Here is a 20,394-nt window from a genome sequence, read left to right on the forward strand (position 1 = left end):
TCTCTCGGTAATTTCCTGAAACATATTTTACTTCCGGCTAATAATGTTGAATTAAATAAAAACGAAGAAATATATGTCGGCATCATTGTTGACGTTTTTGTGACGACTGTCATCAAACGAAAAAGTAATATATCTTAACGGAAAAGCAAAAGCGAATTTTTAATATATATCGACACGTTGCCGTCGGTGTCATGTTGGGCGGTGTATGATACACCATGACGCGATTTTTAAAAATATATCTCTGCATTTTCCCGCGTGTGTGGAATGTTCTCAATTATTGCTGACACCGAGTCCAAAACCATCGATAAAAATGAAATCATATGGTGAGTTAGATTGGAGATAAAGGCGTGAGAGAGACTCAATGGCCTTGAAGTTGAAGTTACAGGCGTTTGAGAATTCATTTCGTTCTATAAACGGCAACTTTCATTGGATTTCCTTCCCGTTTTTTTTCAACCGAGTCGAAAACTATGTTAGCGACTGTGAAAAATGAAATGATATATCGAATTTTTAATATGTATCGACACGTTGCCGTCGGTGTCATGTTAGGCGGTGTATGATACACCATGACGCGATTTTAAAAAATATATCTGCATTTTCCCGCGTGTGTGGAATGTTCTCAATTATTGCTGACACCGACTCTAAAACCATCGATAAAAATGAAATCATATGGTGAGTTAGATTGGAGATAAAGGCGTGAGAGAGACTCAATGGCCTTGAAGTTACAGGCATTTGAGAATTCATTTCGTTCTATAAACGGCAACTTTCATCGGATTTTCTTCTCGTTTTTTTTCAACCGAGTCTAAAACTATGTTAGCGACTGTGAAAAATGAAATGATATATCGAATTTAAAATAGATATCGACACATTGCCGTCGGTGTCATGTTGGGCGGTGTATGATACACCATGACGCGATTTTAAAAAATATATCTCTGCATTTTCCCGCGTGTGTGGAATGTTTGTGGAAAATTAAAGATTTCAAATAAACCTATTTAAAGTGTATGCGCACATAACTAATAAAAAAAAACGAAGAAATATCTCTCGGTAATTTCCTGAAACATATTTTACTTCCGGCTAATATGTTGAATGAAATAAAAACGAAGAAATATATGTCGGCATCATTGTTGACGTTTTTGTGACGACTATCATCAAACGAAATAGTAATATATCATAACGGAAAAGCAAAAGCGAATTTTTAATATATATCGACACATTGTCATGTTGGGCGGTGTATGATACACCATGACGCGATTTTAAAAAATATATCTCTGCATTTTCCCGCGTGTGTGGATTGTTCTCAATTATTGCTGACACCGAGTCTAAAAGTAAAACCATCGATAAAAATGAAATCATATGGTGAGTTAGATTGGAGATAAAGGCGTGAGAGAGACTCAATGGCCTTGAAGTTACAGGCCTTTGAGAATTCATTTCGTTCTATAAACGGCAACTTTCATCGGATTTTCTTCCCGTTTTTTTTCAACCGAGTCTAAAACTATGTTAGCGACTGTGAAAAATGAAATGATTTATCGAATATTGATTTGAAATAAAACTGGGGGAGAGCAAGACACCACGGGCCTACAAAACAGGACTCAAAGCTATGCGAGTTAATAAAATGGTGGATATTTGTTTATAGCCACTCCCAGAATGGGTGGAGCTATGGGTGGAGCTACTCTGCAAACCGAGTAAGCCACACCCCGGACAGACACCCAACAGATAGACAGACAGACAGACAGAATCATCTACGGCTATTATAATATAGATATATATATCTATATATATATCTGCTGCTGCCAACCTCCTGTCCGTCCCCCCCCCCCCCCCCCCCCCCCCCCCCCCCATCCGGAACCAAACTCAGATCCTGGGGGGACAGGGCCTTCTCCATTCGCCGCTCCCACATTCTGGAACTCACTACCTCACACCATCAGAGACTCCTCCTCACTCACCACATTGAAATCATCACTCAAGACCCACCTGTTCAACACCACATTCAACCCCTGACCATCTCATCTCCTTCTCCTTCCTTTGTTTGGTTATTTAATTATGTATTTTTGTCTTTTTTGTCTTTGTTTTACGTACTATGTCAAAGCGTCTTTGGGTTTCTTGAAAAGCGCTATACAAAATAAATGTATTATTATATATATATATATATATATATATATATATATATATATATATATATATATATATATATATATATATATATATATATATATATATATATATATGTTAGCCATTAGGGTTTAAACCCCATGACTCAATTGAGTATAACATCTGAAATTATATATCGTGCTTCTGGAAACTGATTTGAACTCAGCTGCAGGCAGAGGCGAGTGGACAAAAAGTGGTTTCGAGGCTCAACGTGCAGGGTGGATCCTTAGCCTAGTAAATTAGTCCTTGAATGAATGTGCCAAACAGTAGATAAAATGCTCTCGACCCACGTACAGGAAAAAGATGTCATCCAAACGCCTCCTTCACAAAGGGAATAATTAATTATATATCTTCGTAGTGTTTAGTATGTCTCCTAAACCAAGGACGTATCCAATCTTCATCTACCATTTAGCCTAGTGTATAAGAATATTTACTTCGGCCTGCGCTCGGGTCTGATATGTTTAGATAGATAGCCAAAAAAAGCGTAGCCTATCATTATGCTTACATCTTGTTGTCTAAATTTGACCTTCTATAGGACGGGACAATGGGAGGTGTTGTCCTTATTGCCCAGTAGTGCTATGTCTTTAGCGCAGATTCTTGTCTAATATTTTGCTATAAATGAAATGCCTTTCCACTTATTTTTCAGCGAGTGTCTTGAGGAATTGTCCGCTGCGTGTAGGCGGTACATTCTCGAGCCTCGCTCCACACGTGTGTATATAATCGATTTTATTAAACATTGTTGTTCTTCTTCCTCTGATTCTTCTTCTTCTTCCTTCCCTTGAGGTCTTCGATCTCGACCGAGAATTTGGTGTCAGAAGTGGGATACATCCAGGTGTGCAGACGAGGTGGATCCTCACGTTCCAGGTCGGAAAGGAGGCCTGCCGGCATCTAATTTGGTGGGTACGCATTTTTGCACCTCGAAATTGAAGCCTCCCGCCTTACTTTGGACGTATGGACCTCTGTCGGCTGTACCACCTGGCTTGCATTCCGAACCAAATTTAGTTTAAACCAGAGCAGCAGTGGGTAATGAATCGATTATACAGGGCGCCCGGGATAAGGAGGTAAGCTTCCTGCGTGGGAAGCAGGTAGACCCATATGTGGGTGATAGATAATAGGTATTAAGTTACTCCGGCGTGAGAACTGCGTTTAAGGTTAGGAATCGGGGGGCGACCCGATCTTAGGACTACCAGGAGGGACTAGCCCAAGAAAGGTAGAATAATGAGTATTTTAAGTTAAGCTACGCACTGGATGTGTTAGAGTTCACAGGTAAGTAGGATTGAAGTGTGCATGAGTGTGCATGAATTTATACTGTATTGTATGGAGAATGGAAGGTCAGTCACATGGTATTTGTGTATAAGGGAATGAATGATCTGTCATTGCAGCGTGTATTTGTGTTTATTGTGTGTGTGTCATTGATGTGTGTCATTGACTGACAAGGGATTCCCCAAATTGCCTGCGGGCGTTGGGCAATCCGGATGAGTAAAATTGGCAGGGAATAATGAGAATGTTATGGAGAGCATGTGTAGACAGGGCTTTAAAACAAGTGTTCAATTACATCCCCACATTAACGGCTCTCCAGATGTAGCAAGGGAGAATGGGAGTGAAAGTCAAAAATAATAGGCTGTTAACCGACCGGGTGTTTATTCAACGGCATGGCCGGGGCTTGTATTTGGCCGATTTGGGATGGCAGAATGCGTTGAATGAAGGCAAAAATGACATGTGATGCTGACGTGAGTCCAATCGGAAGAATGGATGGTTATGGTTTCACCGGTCCGTTTATCTGTCTGTCTGTCCGGACACGGAGCTCTTGGGGAGAGCCAGAAGGGGTTGGGGTGACCAAGATGAATGTGGACAATATATTAATTGTTCATATTAATCTATTAATCTCTGTATATTAATCTGTAAAAATATATTAATCTCTGTGTGTGTGTGTCCGTATTTGTCTGGCTTTCTGGCTGTCTATGGAGTCATGTCTCTGAACACTGATTTTGATGGAGTTGCTGGTGCGGACCAAAGCGGTGTCCGCGGTATCTACTGGGGGTCGAATGTCACTCCCTCAGTGTCTGCGAACTTGTCGTTCGGCAGTGTCGAAAGACAGGTTCGATTGTCGGTCTGTCTGCTTGATTTTCGGGTCTCACTCTGAGTATATGGCATATACTCTGAGTATATGGTCGTTTTCTGTTTTGTGCTTTAATGGTGGTTGATTTGACTTCCCTGAAAGGGGGACTGAAAATGCTTTGATTTTTTCGTGGATTGCCCATTGGGCATGTTTAGGATTTAATAGAGTGGTGGAGTTCTGTGAAATATGATGACGTTGTCTTATGGACACTTTGTGAGTGACTAGACACGTGCCTGGAAGGGGAAATTGTATTCATAACTCATGTGGGTTGTGTCTGAAGAAAAGGGTTAAAGTAAGTGTGAAGAAGGTCATGGAAAGTGCGAAGATGTTAAAGGAAAGTCGAATTAGATGGATCATTTGTCAATGACAAGTGACTTTGCAAGGTTTGCTAAGAAAGGGAGGGGAAAAGATTATAAAAGTTGATGGAAAAGACGGGAAATAAAGAAAAGTGGTTAGTTATGGACTGTTGTTTTGTGATAAGAAGGTGATTGGGGGCTGGTGAAGATTGGATCACGGCTCTGCAGACCAGGTGAACAGAACTCCACCAGGAGTGGGTATATGGGAATCACACCAATTAAATTATTGCTCAAAGGGAGGTGATAGAGCAAAATAAAAAAGATTGTCATGTGGACCGCAAGGCTAACCCCGCTCTTGCAGGGAAATGGTTTTGGGAGGCTAGTTATTTTTCAGATAATTTTTCCAGTGGGTTCATACTGATGTGAAATTCGCGTATCTAGGAAGGAAAGGAAAAAATTGTCCAGGTATTGATAGGATAACAGTGAAATTTTGAAGTGAAGTGAAGGATAACAGTGAAGAGTTAGTGTGTTCGTTGCGATTTTTGGGAATGGCAGGGTACTGTCGTACATGGATGATGGACCGACTGCGGAAAACGCCAGTAAGGCGTCGATACAATGTTGAACACCGAACGGTCCAGGTGTTGGACAACAATGAAGGGTTCATAATTAATTTGGCACCTCAAGACAGACGTTCCGACATCCGCACCTACAGAGTTCGATGTAATACAATTACAAGCCGCGGCCTCAAACGTAGAACATCAAAAATTGGATTAAATTGGGAGCTCAGTGCCCCGCAGAAGGACAAATGTGGACGATTAATGACAAACCCGTGGCACCGCGAGCTTTATTGCCATGGTTGGCACGCATGGCGCATCCAAATGGCCATGTGTGCCATAGGGGGGTGAGGTGATGAGGCAGGTCACTTCCACCTGGGCAGCACCAGGCCTTTCGACTGTGGTTACCATGGTCTGTCGCTCGTGCGCTATATGTCATCGGTATCAGCGCCAGTGGATATGGCAGCCCTTGAATTACCTATCATGGATGACATGTTTTTAAAGTTTTGCATAGGTCTATCCCATGTGGCACGCAGCATACATGAACGCGTTCGGGAGGCCCTACCGGAGCCAACAAGCAAGCCTACCCACACCGTCGAGGCAGGAGATTACGTGCTGGTGAAGCATTTCACCCGTAAGACTGCGCTCGAACCAAAATGGACGGGGCCATACCAAGTTCTTCTGATCACACCAACAGCGGTGTTTTGTGAGGGCAAGTCGTCCTGGGTACATGCCACACATTGTAAGTTGGCCATACCCACAAACACAGACACCTCAAACGCACCACCACAGATCGAGGATGCTGCACCACCGCCTGTTAGGGGTGGCAATCACATTTAGTTTAATATACCGCTTCAGGCTAAAACAGGTGTCTGCAACAGGTACATGGGATGCTAAAAGAGGACATTGGATTGACTTTAAATTGAAATGAAAATTGAAAGGGTGGATTAGGAAAATGAGTTTGTTCAAATAATCGTGGCATCTGTGGGATGCAACAATTTTGTGCCAGAATAGTGTAGGGGAGCCGTCATCTGGGAAGCGTCGTTAAATGGCAGTAGGTTTAGACAGGTATTGAAAGGGTTCGTGCAATGTCATTTTGGGGCTTATGGCTCGCCATTGTCTGTCTGCCAGTTATGGTGGGCAGAGGGAGAGAAAAGGGAGACCCCCTTGTAATAACCATAGATGACCAAGCCCAGCATAACGTAACCAAGCTAACCATATCTTGGGGAACACCAAGCGCCACCCGCGTTGAGATCAGTAAATGCATGGCCTCGGCCCTTATCCCACCCCATGGAGTAATGTTTATTTGCGGAAATAAAGCATATCCATACTTACCCGAACAGTGGGGAGGGACTTGTTATCTGGGATCCATTTTTCCCAAGGTAAATTTGGTAAATCATGTATTATTAGATGTAGGGAAGATGATTAAAAGGAAGGTATTTTCGGAAATTAGTGAAAGTAAATATGGCATTTGAATTTCCAGACACGACACAGGAAATGCGGCTATGAATAAGCCAACCATCTGAGAGATAAGGTAACTAAATGCCAATTAGTGGGACAGGGGGCTAGGAATTAATCATGGTGTGTGTAAGAAAGTATTTTTCAGGATGGACGATGAAGAAATCGCCGTTGGAAAACCATGATCTTGACCACAGAGGCCGTCGATCTGAATGGGTCCTTCAACAAGGCAGATGTGACCAGCGCTTCAGAATTTTGTATTGATTTTTGTGATGACTGTGAAAATCCCTTGTGGGAACTGGCTACTGGCTGATGCCTGCATCGATGTTTGTGATGATTGTAATACTTGTGTTGAAAATCCCTTGCGTGTACTGGCTAACGCCTCTTATGTATTATGAATGATTGGCAAATAGATAGTCTCGCATTAGTAATGGAACGAATTGGAAACGAAACCTGAATCGCAGAACTACAATTGGAAAACGAATTAATGCATATGCGAACGATGGTGATGCAGAATCAAGTGGTTTTGGATATGTTGTTGGCAGAAAAGGAAGGAGTATATGGGGTGATCGATGAACCTATTTGATGCTTGGGATTCTGATAATGATTATGATTTTAGTTGGGATGATTATATCTGTGATTTAGAAAGTGTACGTTCTTTTAAAAATTACTTACACCACCCAGCAAATCACATTCACAGGGCTTGATGGCATTTAACGTCGATTGTTTGCCCTGATTCGCGAGGACCTCACTTGCATAAAGAGGGCCCCTTAATCTGGCTGGCAACCGGGTCGCACCTACGCCGCAGCGAGGGTGGATTCGGAATCTGGCGGGCGGCAGCAATCTCTTAAACCAGGCGCCGTCGTCGCGAATTATGGCTAACAATTCATACGTTGAATGTTAGACGACCAGTTAGGGCCGGTATCTCTCTTTGAGCATACGTGACGCTATGTCGTGCCTGGCATGTAACTAATTGATGAATTTGGTGTCTTTCCAAGGAGGTGTCTTGTAAAGACAAAGGAAGGAACTGTTAGCCATTAGGGTTTAAACCCCATGACTCAATTGAGTATAACATCTGAAATTATATATCGTGCTTCTGGAAACTGATTTGAACTCAGCTGCAGGCAGAGGCGAGTGGACAAAAAGTGGTTTCGAGGCTCAACGTGCAGGGTGGATCCTTAGCCTAGTAAATTAGTCCTTGAATGAATGTGCCAAACAGTAGATAAAATGCTCTCGACCCACGTACAGGAAAAAGATGTCATCCAAACGCCTCCTTCACAAAGGGAATAATTAATTATATATCTTCGTAGTGTTTAGTATGTCTCCTAAACCAAGGACGTATCCAATCTTCATCTACCATTTAGCCTAGTGTATAAGAATATTTACTTCGGCCTGCGCTCGGGTCTGATATGTTTAGATAGATAGCCAAAAAAAGCGTAGCCTATCATTATGCTTACATCTTGTTGTCTAAATTTGACCTTCTATAGGACGGGACAATGGGAGGTGTTGTCCTTATTGCCCAGTAGTGCTATGTCTTTAGCGCAGATTCTTGTCTAATATTTTGCTATAAATGAAATGCCTTTCCACTTATTTTTCAGCGAGTGTCTTGAGGAATTGTCCGCTGCGTGTAGGCGGTACATTCTCGAGCCTCGCTCCACACGTGTGTATATAATCGATTTTATTAAACATTGTTGTTCTTCTTCCTCTGATTCTTCTTCTTCTTCCTTCCCTTGAGGTCTTCGATCTCGACATATATATATATATATATATATATATATATATATATATATATATATATATATATATATCAGTCACTATGCGATTTCATACCATCAGTGGTGAACTGCCATTAAGGTATCCCATCCAGCTATGCTGTACCTTAAGGGGAGCGATAAGTGCCATCTGCCACATGGCACATTACCTCTGGTATCCACTCATTATATGGAATACCCTGGATGCAGCCGGGAGCAAACCAATCCAAATATATGTGCAGTTCTCCAGCTTTAGCGCAAGTAATGACATCACTGCCATGTACATACGCTCTGCCTGTCAAGCTCTCAAGAGAACCCTCTGACCGAGCTGCACGTTGCTCGGTACGAGTTTAACCTGTGTGATTCATTCCCAATGTGTGTGTGCAAGGTGCCTGTCGGGATTTAGATAGGTAAGAATTGATAAGTCTGCCTATCGTCCTTTTTCTGTGAATTATAAATAAAAGACGTGTACATTTTTGTTTCCTTTCATCCTTTTCGTGTACGTCTTTTCCCCCATTGGCCCAGCATAGTCCGAATTGAATTTGACTTTAATTAGGTCCAGAAATCACACAGCATAACCGTGATTCACACCAGCGCAAAAACCGCTCGGCGCACTCGATTGGAATAAGGTATGAAATCGCGAGAAGGGGGTTCATTTCCCGTTTTTTCTAACCACGTGGTCTTGAAGGTACTTGGGTAGTGACCAATAACCCTTCACCCATGGTTGGGGGATTGGCATTTGAAGTTGCTTAGCAACCCATCGACCACGAGTTTAGTCGCGATCAACGACCCCGTGGATCCAGTGTCTGTGGGGGGAAGAGGGGTGTGAAGTTTGAGGCCGGTGTGAAGTTTGATAACATTGATGGCCAGGCTTGTCCCAGATTGACGAACACAGAAGTGTTGAGTAATTTAGATGAGAAATTAGGTCATTTGACGAGGGAACAACAAGGACAACTATCCAGCCTAATTTTTGAGTTTGCACATTTGTTCACAGATGTACCTGGTCGTACTGACTTGGTATATCATGATATTGAGGGGGAGGGGGGGGGGGGAAGCCACTCCTGTGAAGCAACACCCCTACCAGCTGAACCCTGTTAAGATGGATTATCTTCGGAAGGAGGTTCAGTATATGTTGGAGAATGACATCATCGAACCAAGCAGCAGTGAATGGATCACCCGGTGTGCTACTATTCGAGAAAGTTTAACAAACATCAGGAAAATGATGCCACTGTGGAAAAAGAGACCCTTGCTCTCCTGCTAGCTCTACAGCATTACGAGGTGTATCTGGGATCGACTACCTTTCCTATAAAAGTCTTCACTGATCACAACCCCTTAACCTTCATTCAAAAAATGAAAAATAAAAATCAGAGGTTGATGAGATGGAGTTTGTCTTTGCAGGAGTTCAACTTGGAAATTAGGCATGTAAATGGCAGGGACAATGTAGTTGCCGATGCTTTATCCAGAGTAAACTAACTTTGAAAATTCCTCCAGGTTATTTGGAAGTTTTGTTGCTTTCTTCTGGGGAATATTAGTTATTGTTGCTCACGTGAGTTGATCAGCCATATGTTGATTGGTAGTTTATTGGGTGTGAGTTTTACTGTTGTTTGTTAAAGAGTGTTTTTACATGAAAAGAAAGTTTCCACTATGTTCAAAATTTATTTCTTGAGGGTGGGGAGTGTTACAGATTCGTCACTTCCGTCTTTGTGGTTTTCATCTACTTGAAGCATTTTTAGTTTCAGGTACTATTATTGGTACTATCAGAAAGGCTAACCCCAGCTCTAGCAGGGAAAATGGCCTTAAAATGCATGTTGTTGTTGTTGTGTGTACTATTATTGTTACGGTTTTGGTGTGAAATGGAGATAACTGTCTTCAAAGGTAAAAAGTGTTTCAAAAGAAAAACGAAATGGGTGAAGAGACCGGAAGAAGAAGAAGAGGCGGGCGATTGGATCGAGAGAGATCGGGGAAGAAAGGCTTATCTGCTTTGTGGTGGCGAGCGGACCTTGTGGACATTGGTTAAGAGCGAATGTTGGTTCCCCCGGGAAAGGGATTCCCGTGACAGTGTCGTTATTGCCGTTGCAATTAAACCTGCGTGACGGGTTTTGGTTTCGAGAATGAATCATCGTTGGAGAGCAAGCTGACGCCTCCATTATCGGCCGGTCCGCCATTTCACCTCGCACCAGCCCTTCGCCCGGTTCCACGTGTGTGTCGTGGGTTTTCCCGGAGCGACCTCAGCGTGGGAACTGCTGATTATTCATGTCAGCTTCATTGTCGGGTGAACGGAAGGTGCAAGTTCCCACTCACCTTTTGGGTGAACCATTACCGGACCGACTTCGGCCCGACCTCTCACCAAGAGGCTCTTCTGCAGCTTTGACTGTCGACCGACCTGTGTTCAGGTCTCAGTACGACCTTTTTGTGTGATCGCCAGAGCGGGGATCGACTTTGGCCTTGTGTCGTGACACCGTGACTTTGGGGAATGTTACAGTTCGCTCACGTTGGAGTACTGCGAGTTATTGATTAAGGAAATATTGGTGGTACCATCATAGGAATTGTATGGTTTATGATGTGCAAGTGAGAGTTTCCTTGTACTTGCGTTAAGTGTTATTATTGTGTGAGTTTGAATACAATAATTGGTTTTGCATCAATTGCTTGGTGTAGTTCTACCATTGGTCATTGGGACACACACATAATAGCACATCTTTCTGCCGTGACTCCTTTCAAGGCTCGGAGGTACACCGTGGCCGGGGTTTGGGGAGGAGCACGTGACAATATATACATACATACATACATACATACATACATACATATATATATCTCCTCACCCTGTTGCGTATCACGTGATGCCTGTGCATGTTGAACCGGTCACATCCATGTACGAGTAATCATGTTTTGTTTTGCAGTAAAGAACAATAATAAACTTAGATGTTTGCTGCAGGTGTTGTTCTTCAAAATGTGCCCAGGGTTTCTGGATCACCATACACACACACACACACACACACACACACACACACACACACACACACACACACACACACACACACACACACACACACACACACACACACACACACACACACACATATATATATATATACATGCACAAACATTAATAATAGTTGACCTGCATTCCTTACCGGAGTTTTTGAGACACGAACGTAGACATTTGGTGCCAGTGAGAACATGGCACGAAGAAGAGAGGATTTTCCCACATTGCTCCTCCCCAGGAAACAAACCTGAAAAAAATAATAAATAACTTGTACATTTAACTAACTTAGACTCTACACTCACTGATCTCTACAACCACTGGATAGCACATCGCCCACTGAACGTAACACACACAACTGACGCTGCCGCACACACAGGTCGGCCATCTTAACCACTCGCATCGTATGCGGACGCGTCAGGAGCCAGGGAGTGAACAACACGTAATTTGTATGCAATTCCCAAATAAGCTCGCTACTCTCCTTCAGATCTGGACTTTATATCAAATCCCTTATACTATAGTTTCAAATTGTATTCTCGTAATGGAGGCCTACATCAACATCAACTTGTTTAATCATCAAAAAAATGTCCCCCACGACACCAAGTCCCAATCATTTGCTTCCTTCTTCAAAACAAAACAATGCTATTAATGTTGCAGCATTTTGCAGACGAGATCAGTAATGGCATCCACTAACAGTTCTTATTGAATGGTAATTTGTTTTCTTTGCTAAATAAAAGTAATTTTAAAAAGGTAATTACTTTCTAGTGATTTATTTCCATTCTTATTTCTTGTCAGAAGTAAACTCTTTTCAGTAGTAAATGGGGGGGTGGGGGGGGGGGGCATGAAGGAATCTTAAAAATCATTTAAGGAATACATGTACTGTTATGGCAATAAAAGGCAATATGTAAGGCAAAAAGTACAGTTGTGGCAATGAAAGGCAATTTGTAATTGATCGTCCTTTGGCAATGTTTGTATTTAAAGGAGTACATTTGTGGCAATACAGGGCTACATCTCGAAACAGTAATGACGTATTGCATAGTACAAACTCATCGTCTGCATTACGATTTTAAGGATGAATTTAAATACCATCTTTCCTTTGTCAAAATAATAATTTAAGGAATACATGTGTAGTTGTGGCAATGAAAGGCAATTTGTAATTGATTGTCCTTTGGCAACGTTGGTATTTAAAGGAGTACAATTGTACTGGTACAATGAGCTATCAACTGAGGCTATTCTCATTACAGCGACTTGCCACAGGGGGACTCAAGTTGCATTTAATATGCCTACATTTGCTGTGGGTCTTTGACTTGCAAGCTTTTGGTTTGCATTGACAAAGTCAATAGATGTAGTGATTTAGATAAAATATCTAAAAAGTTATCCTGTACGTCCATCCATGGTAATAGGATGCGGGTAGTTTCCTTGTTCATGAAAACTGCTAATAGTTCGAACTACTCATGCCTAAATAAGATGAGCTTTGACAATTGTTTGCGTAGTTTGGGTCCTGTTATCTTCTCAGTGAAGCACTTGGCAAGGTGATGCATCCGGATCTTGATGTAACATGCTGCAATGCACTTGATAAACACAAAAACGTGATTGTGGTCTGGCGGACAGTCGAATATGTGATCATTCAGCTGTGCAAACAAACATTGAGATCCGACATCATGCAGAACAGCCGTTGATAGGGCAGATGCAATCCCTTCAGACGGAGGTAGAGCACCGTCTGTTGTACGTAGCAGTCTCTGGAGGCATCGCTCAGTAGATTTGCACACCTTCGCCACATCATCAGAAGATTTGATAAGGCCACCCCGATTCTTTCTCTTCAAGAGGCGTCCACCAGCATCCATCCCATTTGAAGTCAGAACCTGTTGACATTCAAGGCAAGGTGTGCGTCTCTTTACCATACGTACAACGTAGCCTGCTATGTATCCTATAGCATCATGTAGCACTGGAGACAAGGGAGGGATGTTAGGTGCATCAATGTAATCATGGTCTTCATTACATGGCTGCCGATCTTCCAAGTCATATTTCCTGATAAGAAACATGTCGCTCTCATCGGTGATGCGGCCTTCTCTGTCATGGCTGACAAGTGCACTGGACACATGAAGGATCGGTGTCTTGTCTTGCGCGATGCAATTACCTCCCATTCCCTTGATTTCATGACGAACCAGCAGCCTCTTGTAGGTGGATTGGAATTGTCTAGCTGTTGGGTTGTTATTTGTCCCATTGGCTGACCGTACCGAGTTGTATGCCCACTCCTATCAAAGCATGTGTCTGTGAAGTGGTCGGAGCAAAGGACTGATTTCTTACTTGGAGTCCACATGTCCCTCCTCATGTTTACCATCCATATCTGCAGAACAGATCGACGACTCCAAGGGAATCTATATGACAAAACAAAGAGTAACATAAAAATAATTTCTATGTATTATACCGACTTATTCCAGCAAATATGGCCACAAATGATCAGGCTTCTTTACCACATCCATATGCATATGAATGTTACTGGTTACCTTCGCAAAAGCGGAAGGTTATGTTTTGATCGCTGTGTATTTATTTGTATGTCTGTGTGTGTGTGTGTGTGTATGTTATTCGCATAACTCAAAAAGTATTCAACCGAATTGCATGAAATTTGGTGGGATGATTGGTTATTATACGGGACACATTTGATTAGATTTTGGGAGCAATCGGGTCAAAGGTCAAGGTCAAGGTCACGAAAAGGTCAAAATCGTATTTTTGTTGTTCTGTTCCCTACACTCCCATGCCAAGTACAGAACAGTAGCTGCGGCGAAGGTATGCGCTCTACCGAGTGCCCGTTCTAGTTCTACAATGTATGTACATATCTGTTATACAGCTGTCAACATACAATTGATATGCAATTTTATTTAGTAAATTTATTTATTCTCTAAGTATTCCTTACAGAAATTATAAATCATAACAAGGGCATCCTCCGTCGTGCGAAATCCTTCCTTGGCACATCTGAGCTCCTCACCACATACAAGGCTTTCATCCGCAGCTCAATGGAGTACTGCTCTCCCCTCTGGGCTGGTGCTCCTGCCTCACACCTAGCTCGTCTTCACGCTGTTGAAACCAAAGCGTTCAGAATCATTGGAATCTCCCACGATGACGCTATCTCCGAGGGCCTTTCACTCACTCACCGCAGGCAGGTTGGTGGTCTTTCCGTCTTCTACCGACTCCTCTCTGGCCTTGCTCCCCCAGCTCTCTCTGGGCTCTGTCCCCCAAATATTCCTGCAGGTCACACAAGATCTGCCTGCAACCCTCTTATGGTTAAACTGCCAAAATCAAGACTCTCTGCTCACCTTCACTCCTTCATTCCTCTTTTCTCCCGCCTCTGGAACAAACTCCCTCACTCTCTTCAATCCCACTACTCCCTCCAGGTCTTTAAAACGGCTGTTCACCACCATCTCTTATCTTCCCCAATCCAAAACCTTGATCTTTTCTACCACCCACTAATTTCACCCCAAATCCACTTTTTTGAGGTGACTTTTGACTTCTTTCCTGGAAGTCCTTGATGTCCTTGCGTTTTATACCTATCCTGCCTCCCCCCAGGCCCTCTCCCTCCAAAAACATCTCCCGATGTCCCTGCTCTCAAATGTTGTGTTTGTGTGCTTCCTCCCCTTCTCTCCCCATCTTGTCGACCGCTCCCCTTTTTATATACTTTGTTTGCTTGTTTGTTTGATAAATGTTAGCTCTTTCACAAGCCTCGACTCTGTATACAAAAAAAAAGAAAGAAAAAAAAAAAAGGGAACTGCCTTAGCCCTTTAGCCTTTAAGGAATAAACTACATGCATGTACATACAAGATACTTTACAGTCATGTAGTGGCAGTATTGCTTGAGCTCCGAGTCCAGACTCTTCAATGACAATGTGACTAGATCTAGAGTCTAGACTCTAGATCTAGTCACATTGTCATTTGTGTAAAACTGTAATCAGATCTAGATCTGATTACAGTTTTACACCGTAATTTTGTGCATTTTTTTTTACAGATTTTTATTCTTCACTTACAATTAAGCAATAATTCATACTTAGCTCCACACAAATCTGTGGTTTTGCAAGCTATTTGTTTTAAAGTAGCTTAACTAAAAGTTAGATTGTAATGTAAATCTAAAATATAGAACTTTTTTACACAGCAACTAACAAGGGAATCTACACATGGGTCTGTACAAACATCTAACTCGTTCATGTGTTGCACGCTATTAACTCTAAACAGTCTCATTTACAGTAACTTTATTATACTTACAGATGAAATGTTGGATTGCAACCCTTGAACTGCCTATTTGTACAGTTGACCGCAGCACATGAATGCATTTTGAGTCCATTTATAGGAAGAACGAATCAAAATTATATATGTATTGGCAGGAGTGTTAACGCGAGCTTTCTTGGAGAATCAATGCGAGTGGTTAAGATGGCGGCGTTTGGCGTCAGATCGATCAGCCAATGCGCTATCCAGTGGTTGTAGAGATCAGTGCCTGCTCTACAGTATACTTGGCCAAAGTATTCTGAGCTTCTCCTTTGATAAAATTGTATTTTTCAATATCGCTGAGTACTTGGCACTGCATTTAGAGGGTTTAGGCTTGGAATTCCCACCCGTTAGCTTAAAACACCTGACGCTGGGATCCCACTATAATGTGTACAGTCGTGTCATCTTCTCATGTCCTCCCCCTACAAATGGTACTTGAAAAAGACACTGATTCTAAGACGCTGAAAAAAAGTGTGTTTTCTGCAGAAATCGGAAAGCATTGCCAAGACTTTGGTGGAGGAGAGAATAAGACAAAGAAAGGACACAGACACAAAGAACCATGAGATTAGGCAAGAGGGCACAATTGCAATGCTACCTACCTCAGGTACTGTGCTCTTTGGAGCATGATCGATCCGCTCAGCTGAAGAGACATAGGCCATATGAGTCCGGGCACTCCCCACAGGCTCAACGAATAGCTGTTCAGCCTGCTGCAGCTCGGCTTCACTCGGCACGAAGAGCAGCTTCTTCAGATCATTTTTGGCTTCGACAGCAAGCATATCAGACATATTCTCTTGCAGGGCGTACAACGGATATAGGTGAGCCAGACGATCCGAGGACGTTAACTGTAAAGCATCTGAGAGCTTGTCGCCATGCTCGAGGCCGAGGGTGCGCCGCCATGCCTTTGGTAGTAGTCTGGTCCTCGACGCCAAAGCTCCACCCCACATGCTGCCCATTCAACAAACAAAGTCAATTCTATGCAATTCTATGTTTCATCTAATTGTGCTCCACATCTATCAGAGCAAATAATGCATATTTCACTTGGATTCAATAAATAATTCTCACAGCTGGCCGCATCACTGTGGCATGGCTATGCCACAAATGAGGTGCCCCCATACTTTTAGTAGATTTTGGAAATAGTCCAGAGTACCAGCAAACAATAGCCTTCTCTTTTGAAAGTAATCCTGGGATCTTGTAACGTCCAGCAGCAAATGCTAGCAAATGGGACAACCAGCTTAACATGCCATCTGGCAGATGGCACAGTTGTTGTGTTGTGTTGTGTTGTGTTGTTGTTGGGTCAGGGTTGTTGTTGTTGGGTCAGGTTGGGTCAGGGATCAGGGATCAGGGATCAACAGTGTTGGGTCAGGGATCAAATGCTAAGGTTACCATACATCCGGGTTTTCCCGGACATGTCCTCCTTTTCGGTCCTTACATCTCCATCCAGCTGGAATTTTTAAATATGTTAAAATGTCCGGGATTTTGCCATTTTTTTATTTTAATTTTTTGCTTTTGCATTTTTAAAGGGTTAAATTTTAAGATTTGGGATACTTTTTAACTTATTTAACAATTAATCCAATTTTGTACATTATCTGATGGTGATAAGCTTGGTAAGATCTGTACTACTACGTCATGGCGTAATGGACGTGTTCGAACATCGACACTCACGCGTCCATTTCCTCTTCCTGTCCAACCTCGCATCGAGAGTCCTGTGGCATGCTGAGTCCAAGATTCACTGTCTTTTCTGAGTCTGTAGCGTTATACCCGACACATTTGTTTGATTTTCTTCTTCACAATTTAAAAACGAAAGTGAAAATTCGCTGCATAACTAAAGACAAAATTATTGTGTTTTTGAAGTGGTCGAGCAGAATGGGAAGCCGAGTGCTTGGTACGTCGAGCTGGTATGTACGTCTCTGTGGACTCGGCCAAGCACAAAAAAAATGGTTTGAGGAGAGAGAGCTCGCCATCCTTATTAGCAAAATTGAAGGACAGGTGAAAGGAAAGGACTCACTAAATGTAAAGAGGTACATTGAAATTTGAATATTTATAACATTGATTTTTGAGGCTATAACACTTGTTCTCGTTTATAGATACTCAATGTAGACGACATGTTGTACACAGTACTGTGAAACCCCGACATTTGTGGATTCAACATTCGCGGACCCTGCATTTTCGCGGTTTATAAAATGTGACCGGCTTCTAGATTTGCAGCCCGTGCGCCAGATATTCGTGGTTTTTGCGGCCGCATAAACCATCCCTGCACACCCACGGCCCCAACATTGTTGGTATTTTCTGTTCAAGGAAAAAGACTGGCTCACAGAAACGATCGCAAACCCTCCACACAGGGGGAATGGAGGGCGAAATAAAACATAAATGGTTTATGACGTGGGGAGTGTGATTACTTGGTGTCTTGCAAAAAAAAAATGTATACACCGCCTCCTCCCTATTCCATCTCCAGGTACTGCATGATGTCATCGCCAGGGTGCCGAAGGGGAAAAAAATGGAGTACTCAGTTTTCACTCCGTTTGGTTTCTTGTTTGTCAGGGTGATATCTCAACCATCCTTTGAGCTCGGAAACTGAAATTTGGGCACAATAGAGAACCAGTACTTTGGCAAAAAATTGCATTTTTTATTTTTTGATTAATCAACTAATTGATTAAGTACTTAATTATTATCGATTTATTAAGTACTTATTTATTTTCTTTCTCATCTGGGCAATACCTCAGGCACCTTTTGAGCTAGGAAGCTGATATTTGGATATGACATTGACCAAGTCATTTGGCTGTAAAGGGTATTTTCGATTTAATTAATCAATTAATCAATTAATTATTAATTATTTTGATTAATTACTTAATTTTCAAAAAGGTAGATTCAGATGAAACAGTGGTGGTTTGGACATGCTATTAGTCAATGAAGAAATTAATTATTTCACTATTATTATTTTTTTATTTTAATTACGCAATTAATAAGTTCATTCTTATATACGGCTCCCTCCCACTTCTGTCTCCACATGTTGCACAGCGGCATCGCCCGGCGCCAATGGCTCCCTGGCAATGTCACGCTCCATTTCATTATGAGGGTCATTATTTAAAGGGAAAGATACCTATACAGAACCACTCAAGCATGCCATTGTTGATCAACCAGGTGATTGAAGTGAAGTTCCCGTTACATAATCAGCCATTACAGTTGAAGAAACTTGTTTGTAAAGCTCCACATTTCAAAAGAGGAAAGTGACAAGTTTCTTTTGATTTTCAGTTTATATTGGATACCGTGAGGACATTAGGTTGAAGAGGGGGCTACACTTGCGATCTTTCACACTGTGAGGACATTAGGGGAAGAAGGTGGCCATACTGTAGAGGCTACCACTGGGTTTTCACAATCGCCTTGCACCTATCAAGGACGCGGAGCGATCACCATGCCGGGCTCGTCCAGGACGCCCGGGCAGGCCCGCGCTCAACTTGCCAGGCCTCGGTCGGGACGCCCGGGCAGGCTCGCCCTCAACTTGCCAGGCCGCAGCCAGGACGCTCGGCCACGCCCCCTCTCGCCTTTCCTGGGCAAACGCTCCGGGATAATGTGTGTATATATATTGCTGCCCGATAAACGGGCTTTTCAGAGTACCTGAGTGTTTTGTTTGAATAAAGCAACTCAGACGAATTCCAGCTTTTTGTCGGGTCCATTCTTCCGATCGACGTGGGAGCCCGAGCTCCTTCATTGGTGACCTACCGACAGACACGGCAGTGGCCCTTAAACTGCCTACCTTCTGGGAGGCTCACGTGGCGGTTTGGTTCGCACAGGCGGACTCCCTGTTCGCCCTGCGAGGCATCACGGCCGACGACACCCGCTTCCACCATGTGGTAGCAGCGCTCGGTTCAGCCACCGCGGCCCGCGCCCTGAGCCTCCTCGAGAGCCCGCCAGCCGCTGACAAATACGGCGCGATTAAAAAGCTCCTCCTCGACGCTTTCGCCCTCCCATCGGCGGAACGCGCACGGCGCCTGCTCGACCTGCCCGAGCTCGGCGACACGCGCCCTTCCGAGCGAATGGACTACATGCTTTCGCTGATCGGCGAGCACTCTCCGGCATTCCTGTTCCGGGAGCTGTTCCTCCGTCAGCTGCCTAGCCCGGTACGCCTCGCCCTGGCAAGCACGACGATCACGGATCCCCGTGCCCTTGCCAGGGAAGCTGACAAGATCTCCGCCGCAGGCCAGCGCATCGCAGCAGCGACCTGGGGCCCACCGCCATCCGACGCAACACCCATGGCGACCGAGCACCCGGCACGGTTGACGACCGAACTGCTGACGCAATTGGCGGCCGCTACACCAAACCGACCACCTCCAGCACGACGACCGGAGCCTCCACCTGACCAGGCGTGGTGTTATTATCATGCCAGGTTCGGACAGAAGGCCCGGACATGCCGACCCCCGTGCACCTTCGGCAGGCCGGGAAACGGCCGGGCCGGCGTTCATTACCAGCCATGAGCGCCGGCCACACGGGCAACTTACTGTTCATCACGGATAAAGCGTCCGGACGGCACTTCCTGTGCGACACCGGCGCCCAACTGAGCGTCATACCCGCCTCTGACCAGGACAGGCAGTCCGCGGTTTGCGGCCCCTCCTTGGTTGCGGCCAACGGATCGGCCATCCGCACCTTCGGCCCGCGCAACGTCACCCTCTGCTTCGGCGGCCAATGCTTTGCTTGGACGTTTGTAACCGCAAACGTGCCCATGGCTCTGCTAGGCGCCGACTTCCTCTGCGCACACGGACTGCTGGTGGACGTCCAACGGCGTCGTTTAATCAACGCCGAAACCTTCAGCTCCCCGGTATGCACATTGAGCAGCTCCGCGCCGA

The 20,394-nt window shown here is 43.9% G+C and overlaps 1 protein-coding gene across 3 annotated transcripts in view; it reads right to left on the minus strand.

Annotated features, from left to right (window-relative positions):
* Positions 1-20,394, minus strand: part of GTPBP8 (GTP binding protein 8) — a 66,003-nt gene that overhangs the window by 33,651 nt on the left and 11,958 nt on the right. For all 3 annotated transcript variants that reach the window (XR_013622412.1, XM_078771975.1, XM_068106724.2), the window contains exons 2-3: positions 16,156-16,501; positions 11,455-11,553 (exon numbers count right to left, since the gene is read on the minus strand). Coding sequence is in view for 2 of the 3 variants with exons in the window: in XM_078771975.1 (XP_078628101.1) it covers positions 11,455-11,553; positions 16,156-16,500 (444 nt within the window). In the remaining variant the exon portion in view is untranslated. The remainder of the gene's footprint in view (positions 1-11,454; positions 11,554-16,155; positions 16,502-20,394) is intronic.

This window comes from Myxine glutinosa, chromosome 2 (genome assembly GCF_964187855.1).
Source record: "Myxine glutinosa chromosome 2, kmMyxGlut1.1, whole genome shotgun sequence".
NCBI classification, from domain to species: Eukaryota; Metazoa; Chordata; class Myxini; order Myxiniformes; family Myxinidae; genus Myxine; species Myxine glutinosa.